Raw genomic sequence first — 23,205 nt, 5'->3', positions numbered from 1 at the left:
TCGACGCACAAAACCGCGCCAATGGGCCCAATGGCCGGTCCGGTTTGCGGGCAAAATTTGCACCGACCAACCAACCGGTCCACCGGCCGGGGTCCAATTCCGGTGGATGATTTTGTATGCATTATAATTTCATGGTTATATACATCCCGGGACCCGCTGTTGCTGCTTCACGCTTCCGGCGGACAAGCGGACCAGCAGCGACTCGCTCGACCAATTTTGCCCGGTAGCTAATTTGCAATACATATTCATAGCGAGCGATGATGTTGGGCAATGATAGGGGGCCATTCATCAAATAATAAGTGACGTAGTGGCGGATCCTCGAAACTGAAGTCCCGGTCTCTGCAGCCACCGGCGAACGCACCGCGTTTAGCGCAAGTAATGATGAAGATTTTGTGGCTCCCCCTTAACCTTGTCACAAACTTACCCCATTTGGCAAAAGGTTCGTAAAGTGTGCGCCAAAGGTCAAGGAAGTATGGGAATGGATCTCCACCCCACACACGACGTGTTTTAGAGCACATTTTTTAAATTTGCATGCCACCCGACGGTTCTCCTCGGGGTGCATTTTGCGCATTTCCAACTCTGTAATGAACGTACAAGAAAATGCACTTCACACGGCATTCGCATGCTGGGGAGTTTACGAGTGGCAGTCGGCGAAAGGTCGAGAGAATGTTGTTGCTCGTCCAAAGTTTGTCCCTAACGAAGAGCTGTCCTGACGTTTGGTTAATCATGAAAAAGCCGCAAACATGCTCCATTCGCTCGAGGGATCATCGTTCTTCCAGCCGGGGTGACATCTGCGTCCATTCGAACCGTGTATTTGTATATTTGCTATTTGGACGTTTGTTTCCCGCTGCTTTACTTTAAACCGGGGAATGTCAAATAACTTCTACACCGGAGAGTGGTGTCTGGACAGCCGGGACCGGGGCAGTAAATCCACACCGCCCGCGTGACGGACATTCTCCCGTTGGCCCCGTCGGCCCCGTTAACTAGTCCGTCGCTGATTTATTGCCATTTGTCACGATCATGCAACGATGGAGGCGCACGGTGATTTAAGCGATGAATGTAAAAACAGCGAGCAACGAGCAGCATTACACTGACCCCCGAGTGCCTCCGAGAGGGAAATGATAATTTTGTTTTCTTTCGCCACAAACACATCCAGTCCTTGGGAGGGAGAGCCTTGCTTTACCGACCGACGGTGGCAGCGTGCATGATTTTCCACCTTTCGAGCCAACGGATGGGACTGTGTTTACTTACGGTACGGTCGGCTGCGAACCGGCGTCGTCACCCGTGTTCCTCGGCCGGGAAGAACACGATGCGAATTGCACACTTTGCCGAGCATAAAATCGAACATTAGCATGAATTTTGCGCTGCGGGTCGTGCGGGCGTTGAACTTTATGACTTTGCGGACCGGCGTTCTGCGGGGTGTGTCCGGGGTTGTAGAGCGAGGTCAGCAGCAGCGTTGCAGCAGCGGTGCACCTATTTATACGGGGCCGGCGTTCTGCAAAGTTCAAATGTTAGAAACTCATTTGGCTACGCATTTTTGGTAGTTTATACTCTGCAGTCTCTGCTGGAGTGCTTCAACTTCAGACCTCTTATTAAAGTTTTTGATGTAACTCATGGGCTGAAAAGTTCCGGCCCTAACCCATAAATAGGTAGTCTTATATTCATTTTAATAGTCTTATTGCATTCAATGGTTTTTCAATTAAACCTAACCTTCAAATGAAAGCTTTTCAAATTTCGTGATAATAATTTTATGATCATTCATAATTTACACTGCTCCTTGATGGGAAAAATACTGTTTAAGCGAAGTGTTGATGGCTTGAAAAGTGTTATAAGGACATCGCTCCATCAGAAACAAGAATAAAACGTTGGTTTGCTGACTTCAAACGTGGTCGTAGAGACAACGATGGTGCAGAATGAAGCGACAACACCGGAAAACATTTTAAAAATCTACAAAATCGTTTTGATTGAAAAGAGAAGTTGTGTCAGTTAGTTGCGACATTCTAAAGACATCAAAAGAACGTGTTGGCTTCAGAGTGCCTGAGCAATTGTCTATGAGAACGCTCTGTTCAAAGTAGCTGCCGCTCACTGTTGACCAAAAACAAGAACTGGATGATGATTCTGAGCAGCGTGAAAACTACATTAATTGAACTTCGAATTGCTCCCGATTTGGCTTCGAGCGACTACTGGCTATTCACAGACCTCAAACAATGCTCACCGGACGAAAATTTCGGTCGAATGAAGAGCTTAAGGCTGAAACTGAGCGACGCTGGAATGATTGTGTGGCTCTTGAAAGAGACTGTGTGATGAATAAATCCAGCTTTGACCAAAAATACTGCGTCCTGCAGCCTATGAATTATTCGACTCTTAAGTAAACCACAAATACGGAACGAGGAATGCATTTGTCGTACTTTAATTATGGTTCTCTAATGACTAGGCTTCCAAAAGTCAACATCGATTTGTATGTTTCTGCAAATTGCACCGACTAATTACTGCTGTGGTCGTGACTCTTCTCATTTGGTGGATTCTGGAAAAAAATGTGCTCAGTTCATCCGGTCCGATGCTGAAGGCCCCAGTAAATGAAGGCAGCACTTGAACGAATCATTCAAAGCCCTCAGGACACTTAAACATCACAGTTGGCCTGGCATGATGACGATGGCTGCGCACAGATTACCGCTACGGCGACCACCACTTGCACTAATCTTGGCATTGGCCTCGGATTCTGTCAGTGCCGAAAATGTCGGATTTACTGCCGTGACTGTCGTGAACACTTTACGACAGCGCCACGGCCATGCCCCACAAGTGGCTGTGTTAGTGGCTGCCATAAAATCAGCTTGATTCGCCTCACGAAAATGGTTTCCTTTTTGACAACATTATACAATGTTGATATTTCGATCAGCGATGTAAGTTTGTTTTGCCACTCGGTTCTCACGGGCTTCTTCAAGGTCTTCGAAAAGCTTCGTCCAAACTAAAATATTTAGCAAGACATGTGGCCGTCAATGCAACTGTCCAAAGGATTCTACTCCAGCGATAATTGAGTTGTTCCCAGCGTACGCTCGTTGAGCATTTCGCGCCGTGGCCAATTGAAAAGTCGGCCATTGGGCGATCAATTTCACGGCGAAACGTTGAAAAATTAATCTAGATCACACCTCAACGCAGCTGAGAACGGTTGCATCTGTGCAATTTCTCCAACAATTAAGATATCTATCCGACCTGTCCAGTGGTGTCCGCCTGGCTGGCTATAAAAGGGGGCACCGCATCGCAATCGCATCCAGTTTTACCCCTTTTTCAAACGCTAGCTTGCGATGGAGTTCCTGCGGAAGTTAAGGAAGTACCGAATCTTTCGCTACACCCCAGCCAACCCACTGGACGGTTGGGAATTCAGCGCGGCGATGCTCGAACGGTTCTGCGGCCATATTGGGATTTCGTTGTTCAAGCGCTCCCACAACCTGTTCAACTTTTTATTCGTTTTTCCCATCTGCAACTTTATCATCTACGGGTTCAGTGTCTTTATTACCACCTACAGATTTCGCGATGACATCACGAAGGTTATCCACTGTTTGACGACGTTAGGATTCGCCTCGCAGGTAGTGTGCGGTGGTCGGTGGCAAAGTTCACGGGGAAATTACTTACTACGCCTCGACCCCTTCCGCAGGCTATCATGAAGATCTACAGCTTCATCATAACGCGCAAGGAAGTGATCGACATCAATGAAACGAACCACAAGTTCTACCGTACCATGATGAAACAGTCGGACCGTGTTAAGGGTGTCCTGTGTGAGAACATTGGCCTTATCTACATCGTCTCGCGGCTGGCAGCAATCGCCTACATGGTGCTGGAACTCACTGTCCTGATCATTCCGGCCGTTTCTTCGAGTTTGCGTATCACCGAACCCCTGCTGCCGTTCGGGTACTTCTTTCCGTTCATCGATCCGGACACGCTGCCTGGGTACCTCTGGAACTACGTGTTTCAGTTGCTCATCTCGGCGTACTACTGGTATATCACGGTGTCAACCGATATCCAGACGATCTACAATCTGCTCACGGCTTGCGGGCAGCTCGACGTGTTGATGACGTTGATCGACGAGCTGAACGAGGATCTGGCCAACGGGAAACCACAGGCCATGATCAAGGGTAAAATAATCGAAATCATTCAACTGCACCAGCAGCACCGGGAATACCTGGACCGGGTGGTTCAGTTCCTCAACCTCTATCACCTAGTGGCCGTCGGGTGCTCGGTGCTGGCGATGGTCATCTCCGTGCTTGGCTTAGTGCTGGTAAGTGAATCTCTGGGACTCGGGACCATCGAAACGGATATACTGCTGAGATCGATCCATTCACAGCTGGACTGGTACCCGGGCATAGCGATGGTGTTTCTCGGTTCGTCCCAGCTGTTCTACGTCTGCTTTTTGGGCACCAGTCTGGACATCAAGGTCTGGACGACCCTTATTGGGGCCTACCTGAAGTCCTGACTTACTCATGATGCATTCCCTAACACACAGCTCGACGAACTCACGGAAAAGGCTGGTGCCGTCTGCTGGGACAAGCTGTCGGTGGTGGAAATGAAGTACATGAAACTGGTGCTGGCCATGTCGCAAAAACCGAAAGTGCTACTGGTGGCCACAGCACCACTAAATATGAACGCTTTCGTTCAGGTAAGACATGACCATTTGTAGATTTGCATGACGAAACGTTTCGCCCTTTCTCTGGTGCTCAGATCCACAAGATGATTTATTCTATGGTCATGATGCTACGGAACACCAAGGACTAGTCCCCGAAGTCCCACTCTAGAAAATCCGACAAATGGAGATCCATAAACCTGTTTATCAGCCATACCATTAGCCAGCACTCGGACGTAAAATGAACAAAAGGGCACCTTTACAGGATGATGTTTTCGACGGTGCGAAAATGTGCTCCGTTATCGTAAAATTTGATGACAACATCCGCCGTACCCAAATCGATGAATGTATGATCACTTCTTGGGACAAACATTTGAGATGGGACGGGCTAGGGTCAATAAATTTCCACTCAAAACGAACAGTAATGCCGGCCACCGGCCACCCCTTCACAGCAGTGGAAGGCGTTCAACATTGGCCACCTCAGGCCACTTAACAGCACAGGGATAATGTGAATAAATTATGGTAGAAAACAATTACAGTCAAGTGGGTGAGACTCAATGGTCGATTTCGCTGCAACAGGTTGATGAAAAATTTACTCGAATCAAACGCTTCTAGTGAGCGGCACTCTGTTGATCCGGAACTGGGCCAGATGTTTGCCAATCGAGTACTTTGGGAGCGAGCTTTGGTATAAAAATGCATCCACCGAGTCTTCTCGCATTCACTTCCCGGCCATGGATTATATCCGCAAGCTGCACAAATACCGGTTCTTCCGGTTCATCCCGAAGGACACGTACACGGGCAGCATTGTGATTACGGACCTGATCGATTCGTTCAACCGCGGCATGGGAGTGTCGATGTTCAAACGGGACTGGAACCTGTGCCATCTGGTGTTCGTGTTCGGCAACATGATTTTGACCGTGTACCTCATCAGCGTCTTCTACACGGGCATCCTGTATCGGCACGAGATCAGGAAGCTCATCTTCTGTGTCTCAACGTTCGGGTTCGGCATCCAGGTGAGTAGCCGGTGGCGCGGGCCCTGCTCCTGCTTCACTACGCTCCCTACATTCTCCCGGCAGGCTTTGGTGAAGATCATCTTCTTCGTTTTCACGCGGGGCCGAGTGCTCGCTCTGAACGAAGTCAACCTGCGCTACTACAAGACGATGCTGCACGAGAGCGACCGGGTGCGGCGTGTGATCTGCGAGAACCTCACGCTCAGCTACATCGTCGTCAAGGGCACGTTCTACATTTACCTAGCGTTCGTCGTTGCCTCACTGGTCCTACCGGGGTTGGCATCGTTCTTTCTGCCGGAAAGGATCCTCCCGTTCGGCTTCATCCTGCCGTACCTGGATCCGGAGTCGTGGGTCGGGTACGTACTGAACTACTGCTCGCAGTCGATCGCGGCCTACTACTACTGGCGGATCTCGGCCGGTTCGGATTGTACGATCGTCTACAATCTGCTCACGGCCTCGGGGCAACTGGATGGGCTGATGACGCTGATCGACGAACTGAACGATCAGCTCGAGAGTGGCGAAGCGCCGGCGGCCATACGGAAGAAGATTGTGAAGATCATTCAACAGCACCAGTACCACCGCGATTACCTCACTCAGTTGATGGATTTCCTGTATCCCTATCACATCGGGTCGGTCGGCTTTGGGGTGCTCACGATGATCATCTCCGTGATGGGAATAGTGTTGGTGAGTCCCTCGGCCCCAGTGTTGAATCTCTCTAATGACTGACGTTGCTACTGCTTTTCAGCTCGACTGGTACCTGGGGGCCATCTGTACCGTGATGGGGTCGGTGCAGTTGTTCTATCTGTGCTTTCTGAGCACCAGCTTCGAGATCAAGGTAGCGCGAAGATCGTTGTGAGTGCTTTTGGTCTTGAATCTTTCTCTCTACCGCGTCACTTACAGACCGACACGTTGATCGAGCACGTTGGGGCCATCAAATGGGACAAACTGTCGTCCGCCGACATGAAGTACATGAATTTGCTGCTTTTGACGTCCCAAAGCCCGAAGCTGATGGAAGTGTTCACTACGCCGCTCAACATCAACTCGTACGTGCAGATTCATAAAATGATCTACACCATGATTATGATGCTACAAAACACTAAATCATAACTCAACGGTTGACGGTAACAGAAGAGCACTCTGCAATGTGCAGCACAAATGGTTTTGGGAATTACACTGGATTTACTAACTCTTCAACCTAAATCGATCCTTTTGGCTATCTTTAGGCTTTTGGCTTTGGCTTTGGCTTTTGAAATAATAAAGTTCTCCTGAATGCTTTCGGATCTCGGTTCCTGTTTGATTACCTATCATCGAATTATCGATCATCGAAGCTTTTTATTGCGTTCTCAACATACTTTGTTCTTCAAAATGACCCATATCGCCGATCCCCTGCCCCGATCGACCAAAGAGACCCCGATCGAAGAAATAAATTTCCCGAATACCGAAGAACGATACCAGCACCAGCGAACATGGTACAGATAGGCCACATTATCTTATCGTTTTCGTGAATTTCGGTGACCTTTCTTGGTTTCAACATCCGATGCCCTATTTCGTCCCGTTTCCAACCAGCGAATGCCCATTCAGACAAACATGTTTTCCATTCTAAGCGTATTAGGATAAATGGTAAATACCGTGCTCGTCCCCTTGACGAAAGCCGAGTAAAGAAAAACAGGAGAACCATATTCAAAGCCAATCAGCACCGATCGCAGCATCGGAGCTCTTTAAGGTGGTGAAAGGTGAACATTTAATTACGTTACGTCACAATCGACAACGAATGTGGACAAAAATCAAAGCGCTATCATTGGTTCTGCCAACGTTGTGTCGAGACCGTAGCTTTCTTTTTCCGATGGTTTTGTATCGAAATTTCAGGATATACTGGTTTTTCTAACAAGCTGCCAATCAGCCAACTATTGAGAACATGTGGACATTCAGGAATTTTTCAGAATCTGCTGTATTAATCAAAACAATAGCTAAGGACAATTTTAGGCAATAATTTTTCAAGGGCAACAATTTTATTTTTATTTAACATTGTTTTTGGTTGATTTTTGATTGAATGAAGTAATTTTTCATCCTCGAATTAGATTCGAAATCATTATTTCAACTTAAACACTGTAATTGATTTTTAGTGTGAAAAGAGATGATGTTTTTTTCATACTGAAATGCGACAGACAGAGCGCGCAACACCAAACAATTGTTGGCTTCTCTTTCTCGCTAGTGCAGCGTTCCCTCCGCCCAAGCAAATAGCAAATTCTCAGAATCTGAGAATCTCAAATGTAGAATCAAATCAAATCAAGAATCAAAGGAGAATCAGGAGAATAAAAAAAATTTAGTGTATCACAAGGTGCTTAAGTGAAAACAAAGTTATAAAAGCCTTTTAAAGAATCGTTAAAATTCTAGATTTTTTTATTGTAATCATAATAAAAATTTGAACTAGATATATTCCAAAATCTGTTTACTTATTGCCTCCGGAACAAAGTTCGCCGGGTCTGCTAGTATTTACCATAAACAAAACGATGCCATAATTTCGGGTAGTACACCAGCGCCATCTGTTGGTTGGCAGCGCCCTGTTGACTGTTGCTATAAAACCAACGATTTTGAACGCGCCAACGACGGTTATCGATCGATTTCTGTATGGTGCAGGCGTTTCTTTCGATTGTTTCGATTGTTCAGTGGCAGTTTACGGACCACAACACAACACGATTCGGTTGTACGAAATGTGACGATCACGTTGTGCGTATATTTAAGGTGCCAATCACGACCACTCAGTGGCTACCAGCTTCGGCTGCTTACTAACCCCTAAAAGCGAACACTCGTTGCCGGTTGCTGCCACCGAACCCTACCGACCGGACTCGGGCTTCCGGAGCGGCACCATCTGCTGCGGTGGCGGGAAGTCTTCCGTGTGCGTCTTGTTCCGCCCGAGGCACCCGGCGAACGCCGTATCACCGCGGCCAAAGTTTTCCCCGTCCTGCAGGCTCTGCGGCATCGGTTTGCCCATCGTTTCGGGCAGGAACAGGACCCAGGTGCCGGACACGAGCGAAATCACACCGAATATGACGGCCGGGATCTTCGGGTCGAACGAATCGAGCAGCGTAATCATCGGCGTCATGGCACCGGCCAAACGGGCGCACATCGAGCCCAGCCCCATAGCCGAGTTACGCACCACGGTGGGGAAGAGTTCGGCCGAGTAATTGTAGATCACGGCAAACGATCCGGCAATAAACAGTTTGCCAAACATGACGACCGAAGTGGACTCGGTACTACCGCGCGTCAGGTACGCGGCCACGATACAGCAGATTCCTCCGACGATCATCAGCGAGCTGGTGATGGAACGCCGACCGAGCCTGTCGAGGAGGTAGCTGATGGAGATGTAACTCGGGAACTCCACCAGGCCCATCAGGAACAGGATCAGGAACGGGTTGCCACTCAGCTTGCCGGCACTCAGCGACAGCCCGTAGTACGTGATGGAATTGGCGAACCAACACAGACAAACGTTCAGGGTCATCTTGCGCAGGTTCGGCGTCTTGAACAGATCCCCGAGCCCCGCCGAACTGGAAGGCTCCTCGACGGTGGCGTACGTCGGCGACGATTTGTCCTCCGCCAGGTAGTACTCCTTGTCCACGTGCATACCCCGCCGATTCATCCGCACACCGCGGGCCACAATGTTGACCGCCTCCCGTTTGCGGCCCTGCATCCACAGCCACCGCGGCGACTCGTCCATAATCCACCAGTGGGCCACCAGCAGCAACCCGTGCAATCCGTACACCACCTGCAGTAGCATCCGGTCGGGGATGAGGGCTCCCCAGGCCGCTACCAGCATAATGCCCCCGGCGAACGCACCCTGGAACGAGATTCCGCACGGTGTCCGCTTGCTCGGACCGACCAGCTCCATCGTCAGGACGAAGCCGGTGATGTAGCTGCCGGCACTGCCGAAGATCCCGTACAGGTAGCGAAGCACCAGAAACGAGTAGAACTCGGGCGTGAAGGCTACGGCCACACCGAGGATGAGTTGCATCAGTGCCGACCAGCAGAACACCTTCTTGCGTCCGATCTTATCGGCCAACCCGCCCAACCAGACCGCACCCGTGAAAACGCCCAGCATGTAGATCGTTTGGCCGAGCGCTCCCATCCAGCGCTTGTCGCAGACCAAGTTCCACTCGATCGTCCGGGACGAGGCGTAATACGTGTTGTTGTAGACGTACGAACCACAGGACACCGTGGAACCGTTGCCAGACCCCGGCACATCGTACATGACGCACGAATCCAGCTCCCCGTCACCGTTGAGCGGAATGTAAGCCATCAGTTGGGTCAGCGTGGGGATGAGCGCCGTGCTGTTGGCAGCGTCCAGATCTTCGATAAAGCATCTGTGCTCGGGAACGGCGGCCACAGTGACGAGGGAAAGCATGTGAAGCCCGGCCGTCACCGCGGCCAGCAGATGAAGCACGAACTGGAACGCTTGGTACCGTCCAAAGTCACCTAGGAGAGAGAGAGAGACAGTGATCAGCTCTAATCTTGAACGGGGAGACGGAATCCGGAATCTGATAAGCGACTGAGGGTATTGTTTTGTGAATGGAGCCGGCTCGGCCACAAGGCTGAGCTCGAGTTTCTACAAGTGGCCACAAGAGGGCCGCCGTTAATTGATTGAATAATTGGCCATTTTCCGAATCGACGAATCGCGCCACGGAGAAACCGCTGACCATCGAGAAGGCAGATCATCTTCGAGGGCATCGAGGGCAATCGAAGCGATCGGATGACGTCCATCGCTGGCTTCGCTGGGGTCTAATTGCTTCTTTGAAGTGGAACCATAACGTGGACGCAAACAAGTTCGCGAATGGCGCTAAACGGCCCACAATCGTTCGGGGCGTTGTTGACCGAAAAACGTCACCCAGAGCCAGAGCATGTTAATTTGCCTATCAAGTGCCCGGATCCGGGTGTTCCGGGTCTGTTCCGAAGGATGGTCCACTCGGCTGACGCGTGTCCCGCCAAACGCTCACTACGTCACGGCCTGATAACGGGAGGGCTCGTTCACCGGAATTCGCCGAAAATGTTCAATCTCGGTCGCTCTCGCGACACTCGATTAGTCTCAATTGAAGAAGATGCTTGACGATGCTTGATCGGTGATCGCTTTGCGCGAGATGACACTTGGCAACAGTGGTCCGGACGAGGTGGCGCCAAACTTACGCTAATTGAAACGCGCACGCCATTTGATCTCGCGGCTCGTGATCGCGGTGCGATGGAACCCGTTCGCAGCTTCCGATTCCGAGGCCTAGGTGGGTTGGGAAAGCCAGTTCCTTAACCACACACAGACGGGGGGTTTGGCGACTTGTTCACGGCGATAATTGTAACGCGATCGATCGATCTCCGCTTGGACGTTTCGCGGGACAGTTTTATGCAAATGTTAAATCAACAGCTCATTAGCATCGGCGACACTCGCCGTCGGTGGCCTTGTCCATTTTCTACACACGACGGGCTGTCGTTGGGTGGCTGAGTTATTACCCATGTTTATCGGTGTAATTGGGCATCTGGTATCTGGCCATCTCTCCCTCGGCTCGGCTCGGCTCGGTGGGTTCGCCTCACTTATTACACAATCTCGCTCACTGTCGGCGCGCGGGATGAAGTTGTCGAACAGATAGGCTTATCGCTTATTGACTGGACTTTTGACCACTATCGATGCGCCAAGGACGGCGTGTGTGTCGGAAGCAGTGTCTTTCTCGTCAGTCTCGATTGATGAATTCCACGCGTGAAGTGAAAGGGCTGCAAAATAAGCTTCTGCAGCTGTTAAGACCTCGCCATTTGAAACGCTTTCCACGCAAGAATTATTTTAGGTCTGGAAACAGATGGAAGTCGCAAAAAGACTGTTGCCAATGGCTTCTTGGCCGATCGCTGGATACGAACTCGTTTCGGAGCTGAAGAACCAGGTTTACACCAATCTTTAGCCTCTTGTTTTGGTTCAGGATCATTTCGTGATAGACCGAAGTCTCGTCCATAGTGATGAGTCGAAGCACAAAATCCGCTTTATCTTTCCAAACATAACTCCGAACTGTTTCCTTCAGTCACTCGACGAACAGTCCAATCCGAAATCCTTCATTTTTCCTACAATTTCAAGTGTTTTTGTTGTTTCAGGACGCTCTTGACGTGGATCGTCTTCGAGGCGATATACGTATTGAAAGCGAAAAGTCCTAATAGACTTTCACCATTCGTTCATACATTTAATTTGCTTTTGAACATTCCAAAAACAATAATTAAATCACTGCACGATGCTTGACGATGAAACTGATTGAACAGCCCGGTAGTTCTGATCGCCCTGCTAATTCCACCTTCTGGTGGCTGTGGCCGGCAGGGGATTAACCACCGGCTGGAAACCCCCGCCATCGGCCGGATAGGATAGGTTAAGGGTGGACGTGATGTTCGCACAAGGCCACGCTGGCTGGGATTCTCCGGGCACTCCCGGAGTTCGATCACGGGTTCGTTCTTGTGTGACGTTCCCATTGAAATCACACCTCTTGATGGGTTACATCCGCCGGCCGAGCGGTTCACGGTCTGATGCCACCGAATCGAAGGCTGACGACGACTGACGAGCCTCCCCACGTGGGCAGCCATTCAAAGCACGCGATTTCGCTGTCACATCAACCCAGCGAAAGTCCGATTCCACTTCACTCACTCGATTTTGCCACTCCCCGGGCAGCAGTTACTTACCGAGCAGCCCCATCAACTCCTCCAACTTCTGATCGATCGCCATTGCCGCGTCCGCGATTAATCGTGGCGTTCCGCCACGCTCGATGTCCGGCTGCGAACTGTTGTCGGCCACGCTGCAGACTGCGCCCCGCCGGTGGTGCTTTCTGCGAACGAAACACACCAAGACAGCACTATCAGCCGCGGGGTCTCACCACCACCACACGGGGAGCAGCAGAGCGCGTAAAAAAACAATCGGCACGCTTCTGGGACTGGGAATTTTTTTGCGCTAAACGATTGGGGCCTCAGCCTGTTGGCACGCGAGCCCTGTTAGCGCCCCCTGATGAAGGTGCTGGTGCGTGCCGCGCCCATTAACGGGGGTATGAAGATTGAGTCTTAACCGGAGACGTGTGCCAGAGCCGAGCAGATCGAGGGGGATCGTCTTCTTTATCCGACCCATAAATCAGTGGCGATCCCGAGGGCCACCGTGCCGCGGTCCCTTGTTTCCAACTGACCAACTGAACGCGGATCACCGAGGGTTGGCGCGAAAAACTAACGCCCGGCGTTGAACCGCACGAGAGGCGTAAACTCATAAAGCATGTCACGCAGGGACGCGCTCGGGACACGCCGCGCTAAACGCCCGGCGCGTTTGATAAACAAAACCCCGAACGGTCCGAATGGTCACCCTTTTGCATTTCGCTGCAGTACTTTGAAAGGGAAATGAGCTACACGGGCGGCCACGGTGGATGAGTAGCCAATTTCGCTTGACGTTCAAAAGCGCTCCAAAGGGTGACCAACCCCCCTAACCTGTTCCGGGCCCGGCGAAAGGAATGTCTGTGCACGTGACCTGCGCGACCGCGTCTGGTGACCCTGGTAAAACACGATTTTCGGGCGCGAAAGAGAATGGCGAAAGGCTCAAGTCAAGTCTCACTCAAGTCTCAGTGTGTGCCGGTTAAAGTCCGGAGACGAATGCTCCAGAATGCGGCCATCACTCAGCGCGTCAGCTCTCGAAATAGAGAAATGGGTGGCCGACCCAAACCTTATCTGCACCACTCGTCAGCTGTTCCGAATTACATCTCCGTCAGTGTGGGGCGATCCATTTTCGCGTCGAATTTCCCTCAAAAGTGTGCGCAATAAATTACGGGCGGGCCGACACCGGACGTGCGCTTGATGCGCTTCCTCATTACCTCCGGCGGTCCGAATTAACGATCGGTCGAAGCAATGAAGATCGCACGGTTTAATTGCGGAGACGCCACGCAACGCGTCTTGGCGGCGAAACGGAACGGCCAATTATCGGTGGGGGTCTCTTCGGAGCGCCATTTGCGTGCCTTGAATGCATGCAAACAGTGATAGAAGCTTCCGACTCAGAGATCTACAAGATGCATCTCCGATCTGCAGACTACGATTCGAAGTAGGTCACCCGGTCGGCACGTTTACGTGCTGCTGCTGCTGCTCAGAACCGTGCACGCTATAAACCATATGGCCCCGTCTGAATTTTCGGCTAACGGGCAAAAGTGGCACGCACCACAACAAACACGATCGGCCACCGATCGGCCGTGAGAATATCCCAAACACACACATACACAATCACGCACGCACGCACGGAACGGAACGCAGAAATAAGATATTTAAAAAAGGCCGCCTCTCAGTTTTGGTGACACTCGAGACGGCGAGTCGAAAGGCCGACCATTTTTTCCCCCAAGGAGACGCCGGCCGGCACGCACAACTTCGCTTCACGTCCGGCGGATAACCCGATTACGTTACCACCCGAAAACCCCCGAAAGGGTCTCTTAGAATTTCGATTCTACTGTGTCTGACACTAACCGTTCAGCGCGCGTCCTGCCCGAACCGACGCGATCCGGTGTGAACCAAACGGCTGAACAGCTGACGCAAACTAACTGAATTTCGAACGGCGGGGCCGCGATTGTGGAGTCTTCAAATATCGTCTTCTTGGGCCACTCTCTCTCTCTCTCTCTCGTTTTCTCTCCTTCTATTTTGGCTGTTGCTCTCTCTCTCCGTCGGGGTCTTTTTGTGGTGGGTGTTTTGGTACTCTTCTTCCGGTGGGCGCCAAACCCACCCCGAAAACCCAAAATCGCCGTCGCCTGAGAGCGTTGCGTGCGTATTGCGCGTAAATTTCACAACACCAATGCAAGTGTTGGGGTGACTGTGATAGTGACATTGATAACGGGGGTACCGCATGGAGACTGCTTATCGAACACGTAAAAAGTTGCCACTCTCCCCAACTACAATTCGTCGCCAGGGGCAATCGGGAGCTAATCTGGCGGGCGAGAACCGAGAGTGGGTAGTAATGAGCCGTTTTGTCGTTCAACGGGTCGCATTTTTACTTTCAAGGCCACCATATGTTTTCGCGGGCCGTCCGTCACGCGACACACTCATTAACTGATGATGATGTATCATTACTCGGCATTATTATTTAAACTCACAGAAACTTATACCCTGTGATTGAATTTTTTAGTGTGCAAAAAATCCTTTTACTTAGAAAGTAATGAAATATTTTAAACAATAAATCAAATATTTACCATAAATAAAACGGTCGGTGATATTTTTCTTTATGGTAGTTTGACACGGGAGCTTAAACGCCTGAGGGTATGCAATTCGCAGGACTTTCGGAAGCTTCATCTCGAAAGCTTCGCCTCGAAAGCTTTAGATCACATTAGCGGCCTGAACGTTTGAATTGACGGTTGCGAAACATACTGGAAATAATTTAAAATTACCTAAATTTAAATTCGCGTTTAAATTGCTGATAAACGTTGGTTAAATTTTTGTCACAGATCTATTATCTATTTTAGGAAAATATAATTAAAATCTACACTTTTTAAGTTGGTTTACAAGTTGATAACATGATAACGAAGTTGTCTAAAATCGTCCTACTGTCCAGAAGAACGGATGAATTACATAACATCTGTTCATAGGAACGTCTTCCTCTCGGAACACGTTATTTGCACAAGAGTTTGTTGGAACCATAAGGCATTGATTGCCAATATGCCGGACACGTGGACGATGCATCTCCAGTTTCGGACCTAATAAGGGCAATTAAAACCAAAGCCTGCATTATCGCTGGAATAGAGTTTGTTGGTATGTGTGAGCCGCGGAATCGGCATTCTGACTATAAATATGCATGGAAAAATAAAATCGGGGCGGAATTGATTTGAACCTCTTATTGTATTCCATTTGTAAACGCTCCTGCCTTACCCCCGCTGATAGAGCAGTCGGTAACGCTCTACGCTGTGTCACCGCAGCTGGCCTGGGTTCGAATCCTGGTACCGGTTATCGCTCAACCGACCATGGTTTCGATTTCCAATGCCGGCGTGACAAAAGGGGGGTTGGCGCGGGGTTAACAACCCGTCCGTAAAAACGAACTGTTACTGATTCTGATAACCACCAGAGTGATATTCCGAATTTCTCTTACTTAGTAGTACGGAAGATGGTAAAGGCAAATGGATAGTCGTCGGTCGACCCAGATCGGTTTGTAAGCCTTCCAAAGAGAACCGTCAGCAAAGGGTACTTCTTTCCGCAGACCCCCTTGCAATCATCTTGATCTATTGAGTCGACCACTAACCCTCCCAAACCCTTCACTGTCCACGAAATTTGCCTTCTCCTCGAGGGAAACTTCATTCTCATAACCGATCCACTCTTTATCGCGATACGCAAGCGGTAGTTCCTCTACATTCCTCGTCCCAATCCAACCGTCCAGACCGCTTCCTGTAGCAGGTAGCATATTTTGTTGTACTCCATGGTCAGCTCATAATCCATAATCCATGTTGGTAACGGCATTAAAGCCGTGATCACTTGCGTCGGTCAATCTGATTTTTTCATGCCACGAAAAACCACTCTCAGTAGAATTTTATCCCTCGGCACCCGGACAAAATCAGCGGCTCTAGCGAAATAAAAAAACATAATCCAATTACTTCTGATTGATGCGGGAATGAACGTCACACTATTCACTGCTACTAACCCGCAGATGCGCTGTTGGTCTAATTCCACGTTTCGTTTCCGGTCGTCTTGAAGGCTCGCTTCGTTTCTTCAACCAACTGAAGTGGGCAAGACAGGATACTATACGAGAGTCCATCACGATTATATTGCCTCAGGTAGCGGATGGCCGGGCAGCAAACAACCGAATAGAACCAAGAACAGCAAACATTCCGCTCGAATCGTCCTTTGTTGTCTGCGATAAAGATTCATTGACGCAACTTTTTGGTGGGGTCCCAGTTCGTGTACTTAATAGTCAAAGAGCTCAAATACAACAGGTTTCGGTTATCTGTGACGACGGTTTTGCTCTGCTGGTGGCTCTGGTAAGTCCGATCACTGAGAAACACAAATTCATACTGATCGCAACTGATCATAGACATCTCAAAGCCAGCGAATGGCTTCTTCAAGGCTACGCCATTTGATAAGACGTTTGCGTATTCGTATTGGCCAAATCTGTCCGGATGACCTTTCGGCAATCGACACCGTTCCAGATGACCTCGCGAGTGTTATAAGTTTTCGGTTTCGGCAAGCGAGTGCGCTGTAATGTCGTTCTAACTTCTGATGATTCCGGTGTACTATGGGAAATGTGTATGGAAAAGGCGGACATATTTGGTTCTAGGAAGAATCTACGAAGTTTTTCCAACGTTTTTGTCTTCTGTGCACGTGTTTTGATTAAATTTAACCTTTTATGTGTAAAAATCCTTTTTTCGATATTTTAAATTAAACGCCTGAGGTATGCAATCTGCATGACACCAAAATGTTTAAATGCGTAATCGTAGATGCAAATATCGAGTTTCTGCTAAATAAACTATTATTTAAACGTTTGTAGAAAACTTTAAACTTAAAAATTTACAGGAAATAATTACCTAAATTTTAACTGTAATGCCTAGTTTAGTAGCGCAAGACTACGGAATAATTTTGCTGCAATATAAAAGTTCAAAAACTGTATTTATTCGTAGTTTTCTACCCTAATTCCCGATAAAAATGTACAAGTAATGCCAAACGTGAATATTCGATCTTTTTCATATCAAAGAAGAATCCATTGCCTGTCTAATGGTGTCTAGGTACATTATCCTTACAATAGCGGATGAAAGTTTGTTTCAAAGATCCATTTTCTTTCAGATCTTTCAGAAGGCTAAAAATTCGGATTGGTTATAGAGAACTTTTCTATTTTAGGAAAATATTATTAAAATTCTCATTTTTTAACGATGGTTTATAACCACCTTTTCACCATCAAATCGTGCCGTAAGAACCGGATGTCGAGCTTTCGTCCAGCGTTGAATTTTGAGGCACAAGAGCAACCAAATTGACGGCGCCCGGGAAGACTTTTGGGCAGCTTTGAGATGTTTCGTGAGGTGGTCAAAGTGTGAGCTCGAAACCATCGAGTGTAATGTTTTTTTGTTATTAAAATTCTTCACTATACTGTCAACCAAACGCCAAAGTGCGAAAGCACAACAAACACAACAACATTCGAGAACAGGGAAAAGAAACACAAAATGTGCAACGGCGCATGGGACATAAAAATTATGATGTGCTAACCGGCATTCCACCCGGCACAAAAAAGCCACCCAAACGATGCATCAAATCAAATGACGATGCCTCAAATCATCCGCATTCCGCGCGCGGCCGGAGCATTGCCCGATGCAACATTTTTCGCCAACATAATTTAACGAGCCCACAAATCTTCGCCTCCATCAAAGGCCCTGATCAAACAAAGCATTTGCTGTGTGCAAAACAAAAAAAACGTACGCACATTAGCAACACGGGGGTCAACAATCAGCAGCCTTTGGGGCGGCAAACCGGATAGGTGACTAATTATGTTCGTTCCGAGCGGCGAGCGGCAGCCGGACTTCGGGAGTTCGGCGAAAAAAAAACCCGAAACGTGGCAATTGGCCGCTGCAGCAGTGACGACCTGTCGTCTAAGTAAATCATACACCCCGGAAAGGATTGCCGAAAGGATGTGGCCGAAGCTTTTTTCTGTTCCCGTAGTCGTTAAACTTTACGACTTAAAATTGGTTCGAGCGGAGCGAGCAAAGTTCTTTGGGAAGGTTTTATTTGCGAAACGGAACGGCAGTGAAGAAAATAAAAACATTCAAACGCAGCGGTGGGCACCCGTGGGCGCAGGGAGTGTAAAATTAGGGGCCCGATTAAGGATTACGGCGGCGGTGATGATCTTGCACTGATCGGCCATAAATCAATCTTTCTCCTTTCTACGGTGGGCTTACACGGAACGGAGCACAGAACAGAAAAAAAACGATGGGGAGGCCTCTCGAATGTCCTGTGGGCAAGGTGCACGACCTGTGCACGATTGCGTGGAGAGCACTCCGGAAGGGTGGCAACCACAAGCCGGCAACTACCGTTAATCCATGCAGGGCCGCGTGCCACTCGAAAAGCCCGCAGAAGAGGCCCGTTGCCCGTTTCGTTATTATTTGATCATATCAATCTGTACATTTAAATTTAATTTCTTTGCATTAACAACTCGCAGGACTCGCGTGGTGTGGCGAAAAAGGGAGCGGAACGAAGACGACGGCCGGCACTATCACCGCCGTCGGTGGCAATAAAAATTTAAATCCGCCATCGAATTGTCAGCCCCACGGAGCGACACTGCGGATAAAGAGAGACAGAGAGACGGAGAGAGAGATAAAAGTGAGTCTTACATTTTACAAGATAATTTCAGCTTGCAAAAACGGCTCGCGCAACATTGTGCGCCGAGCAAGAGGTCTCTAATCTTATTCGGCTCCTTCGGTGACCCGTTTTTTCGGGGGCTCTTTCATCGGGTTTAACGTTTCAATTATTTTACGCTCACATCGCTTGTCCCGAAGCGTTGTGGGCTCAGTGGTAGCAGCAAGGGCAGATGATTAATTTGATTCCGCTTTTCTGGCGGCAATCGCGAATTTCGGGCGAAGAGTTCCCTTTCGGGGGGCCCCTTTTCGTGGTGGTCAGCTACATTGTTAGAAGCACGCAAGGGCCTAATGTGTACGATAATATGCATGCCTTTTATTGGCATATCCCGCAAATGGAGTTTTCATATCTGACAGTAAAATTATAATAAAATTAACGACCCGAATACTCGAATTTACAGGATTATCCTTTTTATAGTTTCGAAATTACACGCCTGGCACTTAACAATTTTTGAATATCTGTTAACCCAAGTATTAATTTTTTAGTAAAATGTGTGCCATTAAAAAAAAATTAGTCGATTAATACCAGAAGAAGGTGTTTAAATTACTAAAACTTACTACAAAAAGAGGGGATTCAAACGTAAATACGTTTCGAGTCATTAGAAGTGAAAACAACGAAGGGAGATAATAAAATAAAAAATTTAGCTTAGTTTGCAATGTTTGTAAAATATGGATTGGTGATGTCAATTGACCACCAAGATCACGTGCGATCATTATGTTTCGCACATAATGACAAAGAATACAAACTTTATGATGAAATAAATCATTAATTGAAATCGCTTTTCATGCGCATTATTAAAGTTCTGTTTAAAGCTTAACATAGCCCTGAATAAACCCTTCGAAGTGGAATATGAATACATATTTTTCGATCATTATTACGTAATGCTCACCCCAGTGACTGATTCACCGGAGCACGGACGTCTTAAATCGATCAAGCGCAAGGTGTTTACGGCAGGATGAGAAGGCCACACGACAAAAAAGTGGGAACTCAAATGGCGGCGCGTTCGGAAACACCTCGCCGCAATTATGCTCCCAGAGCCCCGGTGCCCCGAAGATAATTCGTTGGCCAGTCGTGCTGTTGGTAGCAATTAAAAGCAACATACGGCCGTGTACTTTGGTCGTCACCTGTGAGCTCAGATCTGTATGTGCGATTGTCCTTTCGCCGGCTGAGTTCCTTACGCGGTAGTGTTGGGCACTTTGCCCATTATTTCTTGAGGGTTCAAAAAATATGATTCAATCAGGAAGGAGCGAAGAAATTACCCAAAAATTATTGCGGCTGATAATGTTCTCTGTTTCGTCCGGCCGCTAGCCGGAATCTCTGATGGACAGGTGAAACAGCCACCAGCCTAATGGGCGATCGATCAAACGCATCTGCTTCCATCCTAGACCCGGCCCCTGACTAATGATGATCCTTAATAGAGTCGGTGACTCGGTTCGTAAGCGCATTGGCCCGAAAGCCCGGCAGCCGTAACGCCGTGCTCGAAGAATATGAAGTTAAATGACCCAAACTTTGTTTACATTCCACAACTTGCCAACCCGCAACTATCCATGGAACATGAGTTTCGCTCGTCGTCCGCAGCGCATTTGCAAGTTGTTCGCATTATGTTGGCCCCACTCCTGCTGCACCATGCCTTCCTCTCCCGATGCTCTATTTATGCTTCTTTGTCCCCGTGCGGAACACAGCGGCATTGCGGCCGAGCGAGCAGATTGTTCGATTTGATAGCCAGATTTGTACAAATTTCATTTCTGTATTATTGCTCCGCGGAATCCGGGGGCCCCGAGCGAACGGTACAAGATTTAACATCATTAGCAACACAGGAGGCAGGAGTCAGGGCTCCAATGACAGAAATGGCCACAGAGCGGGAGGGAGCAAAAAAACACCACCGTTGGCAGAGCTACGTAGCCGCCACGTAGGGAACGGGAACAAAGAGCTGTTGCCGCTAAACATATGCACCGACTCGACCGACGCTGGCCGGGACCGTGCATTAGAAGATTGGTTGGCACCGAAGGATGTACACGCAAACCGCGGCCACGAGTCGCGAAGCCAATCGAAAGCGGAGCGCCGTTTGCTGTGCAGCGGACCTCGGTTATTGTTTCGCTCGAATATCAATATTTTCCACCCGACCCGACTCCACGGCTCCACGGCACGGGTGCATCATGCAAGCGCCACCGCCGGAGCGATCATGGCCACGATCATGTGTTGCGCATGTGTCTTGTGAATGGAGCGGTTTGCGAAATGATTTTATTGAACATAATTATAATTGAAATCGAAGCATTTATTAATGCGAACCCGAGCGGCGGGTGAATGGAACCGGGAGAAAGATTTACTCCGCTCCGTTCGGTTGATAACGCGCGAGGGCTTAAGAAGTGCGCCTGGGGGCTCATCATTGTCCTGCGGGGCCTAGGCCCTGAGCAACCGATAAACTCGAAACCAGCATCGCAAGTGGGCTTATCGGGATGCATTGATCTGTCGGTGGTGGTCACCAGGACCCAACTCGGTTTCATTACGGCTGGCGGACTAATTGCCCTTTTCTAACAGAGACCGGGCCCGAGAGACCCGAGATGTCTATCGATAGGCCACCAGCCGAGTTATGAGACATCGAGCTGTCCAAAGTGCCAGCAAACAGTTTTGTCACCGGTGCTGGGGCGGCCACACCATTTTGGGCCTCACTCGTGCCCAGAAGTGGAGTCGCGCCTGAAAATGAACCGTAAGCGCTTGGGGAAGGTTGGGCTTGAGCTTGAGCGCAACACACTGGCGATGGCCAATTCGAAAGCTAGCCTCGAAATGGTCTGCAAAGATTGGCCCAATGATTGTTGATGAGAGTGGCTTTTGAGTCTTAAATTTCCGCGTTTAGCATTCGTTGTCGAGTAAATATTCAAATGCAATGGAATTACGGGTTTCGATTTTAATAGGCGTTGGCTGCGAAACAGAATTATGAGAATAATGTAATTTGGGGTAACTTTTGTATTTTAAATTTTGAAAGGTATTGTGCCAATGTACTTAGGAGAACAGATACTAGCAGAGCAGGTGATCCAAAACTGTACTTGACATCATAAACTTTGATTTCGATGATGATGATTCTGTATGAATAGAATGTTTAGTGTCAGTTAGCCCAAAGCAGATGATCATGTTCTGTTCTTAATACCATAATCACCATGTTATCAGTCATGGCCATGGTAACTAGAGGTGTGAACAACAAACAAAGCAAAAGGCAGCTTCTACACTCCGGACAGTAATCTCTTCCTTCTAGATGAAGAGATGGCGGCCGTTGTATGAAAGGAGAAGATCTAGATGCCAAGGATCTGCTGAGGATACTCCCAAGGCACCTCTCGCTGCTTTTACTATTATTGTTAATGATAAATCCTTCCTTCTCAAAACTATTCAGGGACAAGAGGTGGGATTTATCTTATCTTATCCTATGGAACTCAGAGCTCGATAAAAGGTTTTCACGCTCCCTGTCTGGTACGCCTTAAAGTATGCAATTCAAGTGCAATTCAAGGGATTCCTTTCAGTGCCTATGTTCGCCTTATTCCATTCTTTAGCTTTAGTTCCCCTTTTCGAGCTAAAAGTGTCCATCATATGGATAGCAATTTTATTAAAAAATAGTTCTTCAAGAATAAGAATACATTTCCAATCGATTTGGTCTTTATTGAGCGTCCTGGGAGTGTTTGCACGGAATGCAAAGAACCAAGGATCAGATAGAAAGCTCTCAGCTGTTACCGCTCCCTTGCGGTCATGTGTTCACTACAAAAAGTCCCCAACAAGAAAGCACACTCAAAAAATGCAATAATTTCACTCCAATTTCTCTCGCCTTCTCTCTCGCTCTGGACCAACTTCACGCACGCACGCCTCGGCAATAAAAATAAAACCCACCGTGACGCGCGCGAGAGAGAGAGAGAGAGTGCGAGAGCGATGAAAGCGGCCCCAGATGCTGGTGGTGGCCGCCCAGGACTTCAGCTGGTGCCCCCTCCGCCGCCTGCTGTCACCTCCTTCGCCACCACCGCTGCCAAGGCGTCCGTCCTGGTCCGGGGCAGTGCTTTAATCTCTGTGAATGGCTAAGCATGGCAGGGAAAAACGCGCCCATCAGTTCATAAATTATCCACTCGCGAGGACGAGAGTAACGCGTGCGCCACCGCCACCGCCTGCGCCCCGCCACCGTGGCCACCACCGCGGTCCCGCGCGGCACCATCTGCACCGTTCGGGGTTCGCTTTTCCGAGGCAGGTAATTTTCTTTTTATTTTA

General features: G+C 48.8%; 2 protein-coding genes across 2 annotated transcripts; one reads left to right on the top strand and one right to left on the bottom strand.

Annotated features, from left to right (window-relative positions):
• Window positions 1–3,302: 3,302 nt before the first annotated feature.
• Window positions 3,303–4,767, top strand: LOC131205292 (uncharacterized). Its single transcript, XM_058197331.1, has 5 exons — window positions 3,303–3,584; window positions 3,653–4,273; window positions 4,340–4,429; window positions 4,499–4,651; window positions 4,714–4,767. Exons 1-5 carry the CDS (start codon window positions 3,303–3,305, stop codon window positions 4,765–4,767), a joined length of 1,200 nt encoding a protein of 399 aa, XP_058053314.1.
• Window positions 4,768–8,096: 3,329 nt separating this feature from the next.
• LOC131205227 (organic cation transporter protein) lies at window positions 8,097–12,420 on the bottom strand. Its single transcript, XM_058197241.1, has 2 exons — window positions 12,316–12,420; window positions 8,097–10,095 (listed from the first exon to the last, which is right to left on the bottom strand). Exons 1-2 carry the CDS (start codon window positions 12,356–12,358, stop codon window positions 8,459–8,461), a joined length of 1,680 nt encoding a protein of 559 aa, XP_058053224.1. The 5' UTR covers window positions 12,359–12,420; the 3' UTR covers window positions 8,097–8,458.
• Window positions 12,421–23,205: the final 10,785 nt, after the last annotated feature.

Source organism: Anopheles bellator, chromosome 1, assembly GCF_943735745.2.
Source record: "Anopheles bellator chromosome 1, idAnoBellAS_SP24_06.2, whole genome shotgun sequence".
Lineage (NCBI taxonomy): Eukaryota > Metazoa > Arthropoda > Insecta > Diptera > Culicidae > Anopheles > Anopheles bellator.
Note: the sequence above shows the minus strand (reverse complement) of the source record. Positions and strands in the feature narration are given on the sequence as shown.

Excerpts from the sequence above, each read along its gene's own strand:
- LOC131205292 (XM_058197331.1), top strand. The coding sequence starts at position 3,303 with ATGGAGTTCCTGCGGAAGTTAAGGAAGTACCGAATCTTTCGCTACACC. Across the intron at positions 4,274-4,339 it reads CCGTGCTTGGCTTAGTGCTG|CTGGACTGGTACCCGGGCAT; the intron begins GTAAGTGAATCT and ends ATCCATTCACAG. Across the intron at positions 4,430-4,498 it reads GCACCAGTCTGGACATCAAG|CTCGACGAACTCACGGAAAA; the intron begins GTCTGGACGACC and ends CCTAACACACAG.
- LOC131205227 (XM_058197241.1), bottom strand. The coding sequence starts at position 12,358 with ATGGCGATCGATCAGAAGTTGGAGGAGTTGATGGGGCTGCTCG. Across the intron at positions 10,096-12,315 it reads GGAGTTGATGGGGCTGCTCG|GTGACTTTGGACGGTACCAA; the intron begins GTAAGTAACTGC and ends TCTCTCTCCTAG.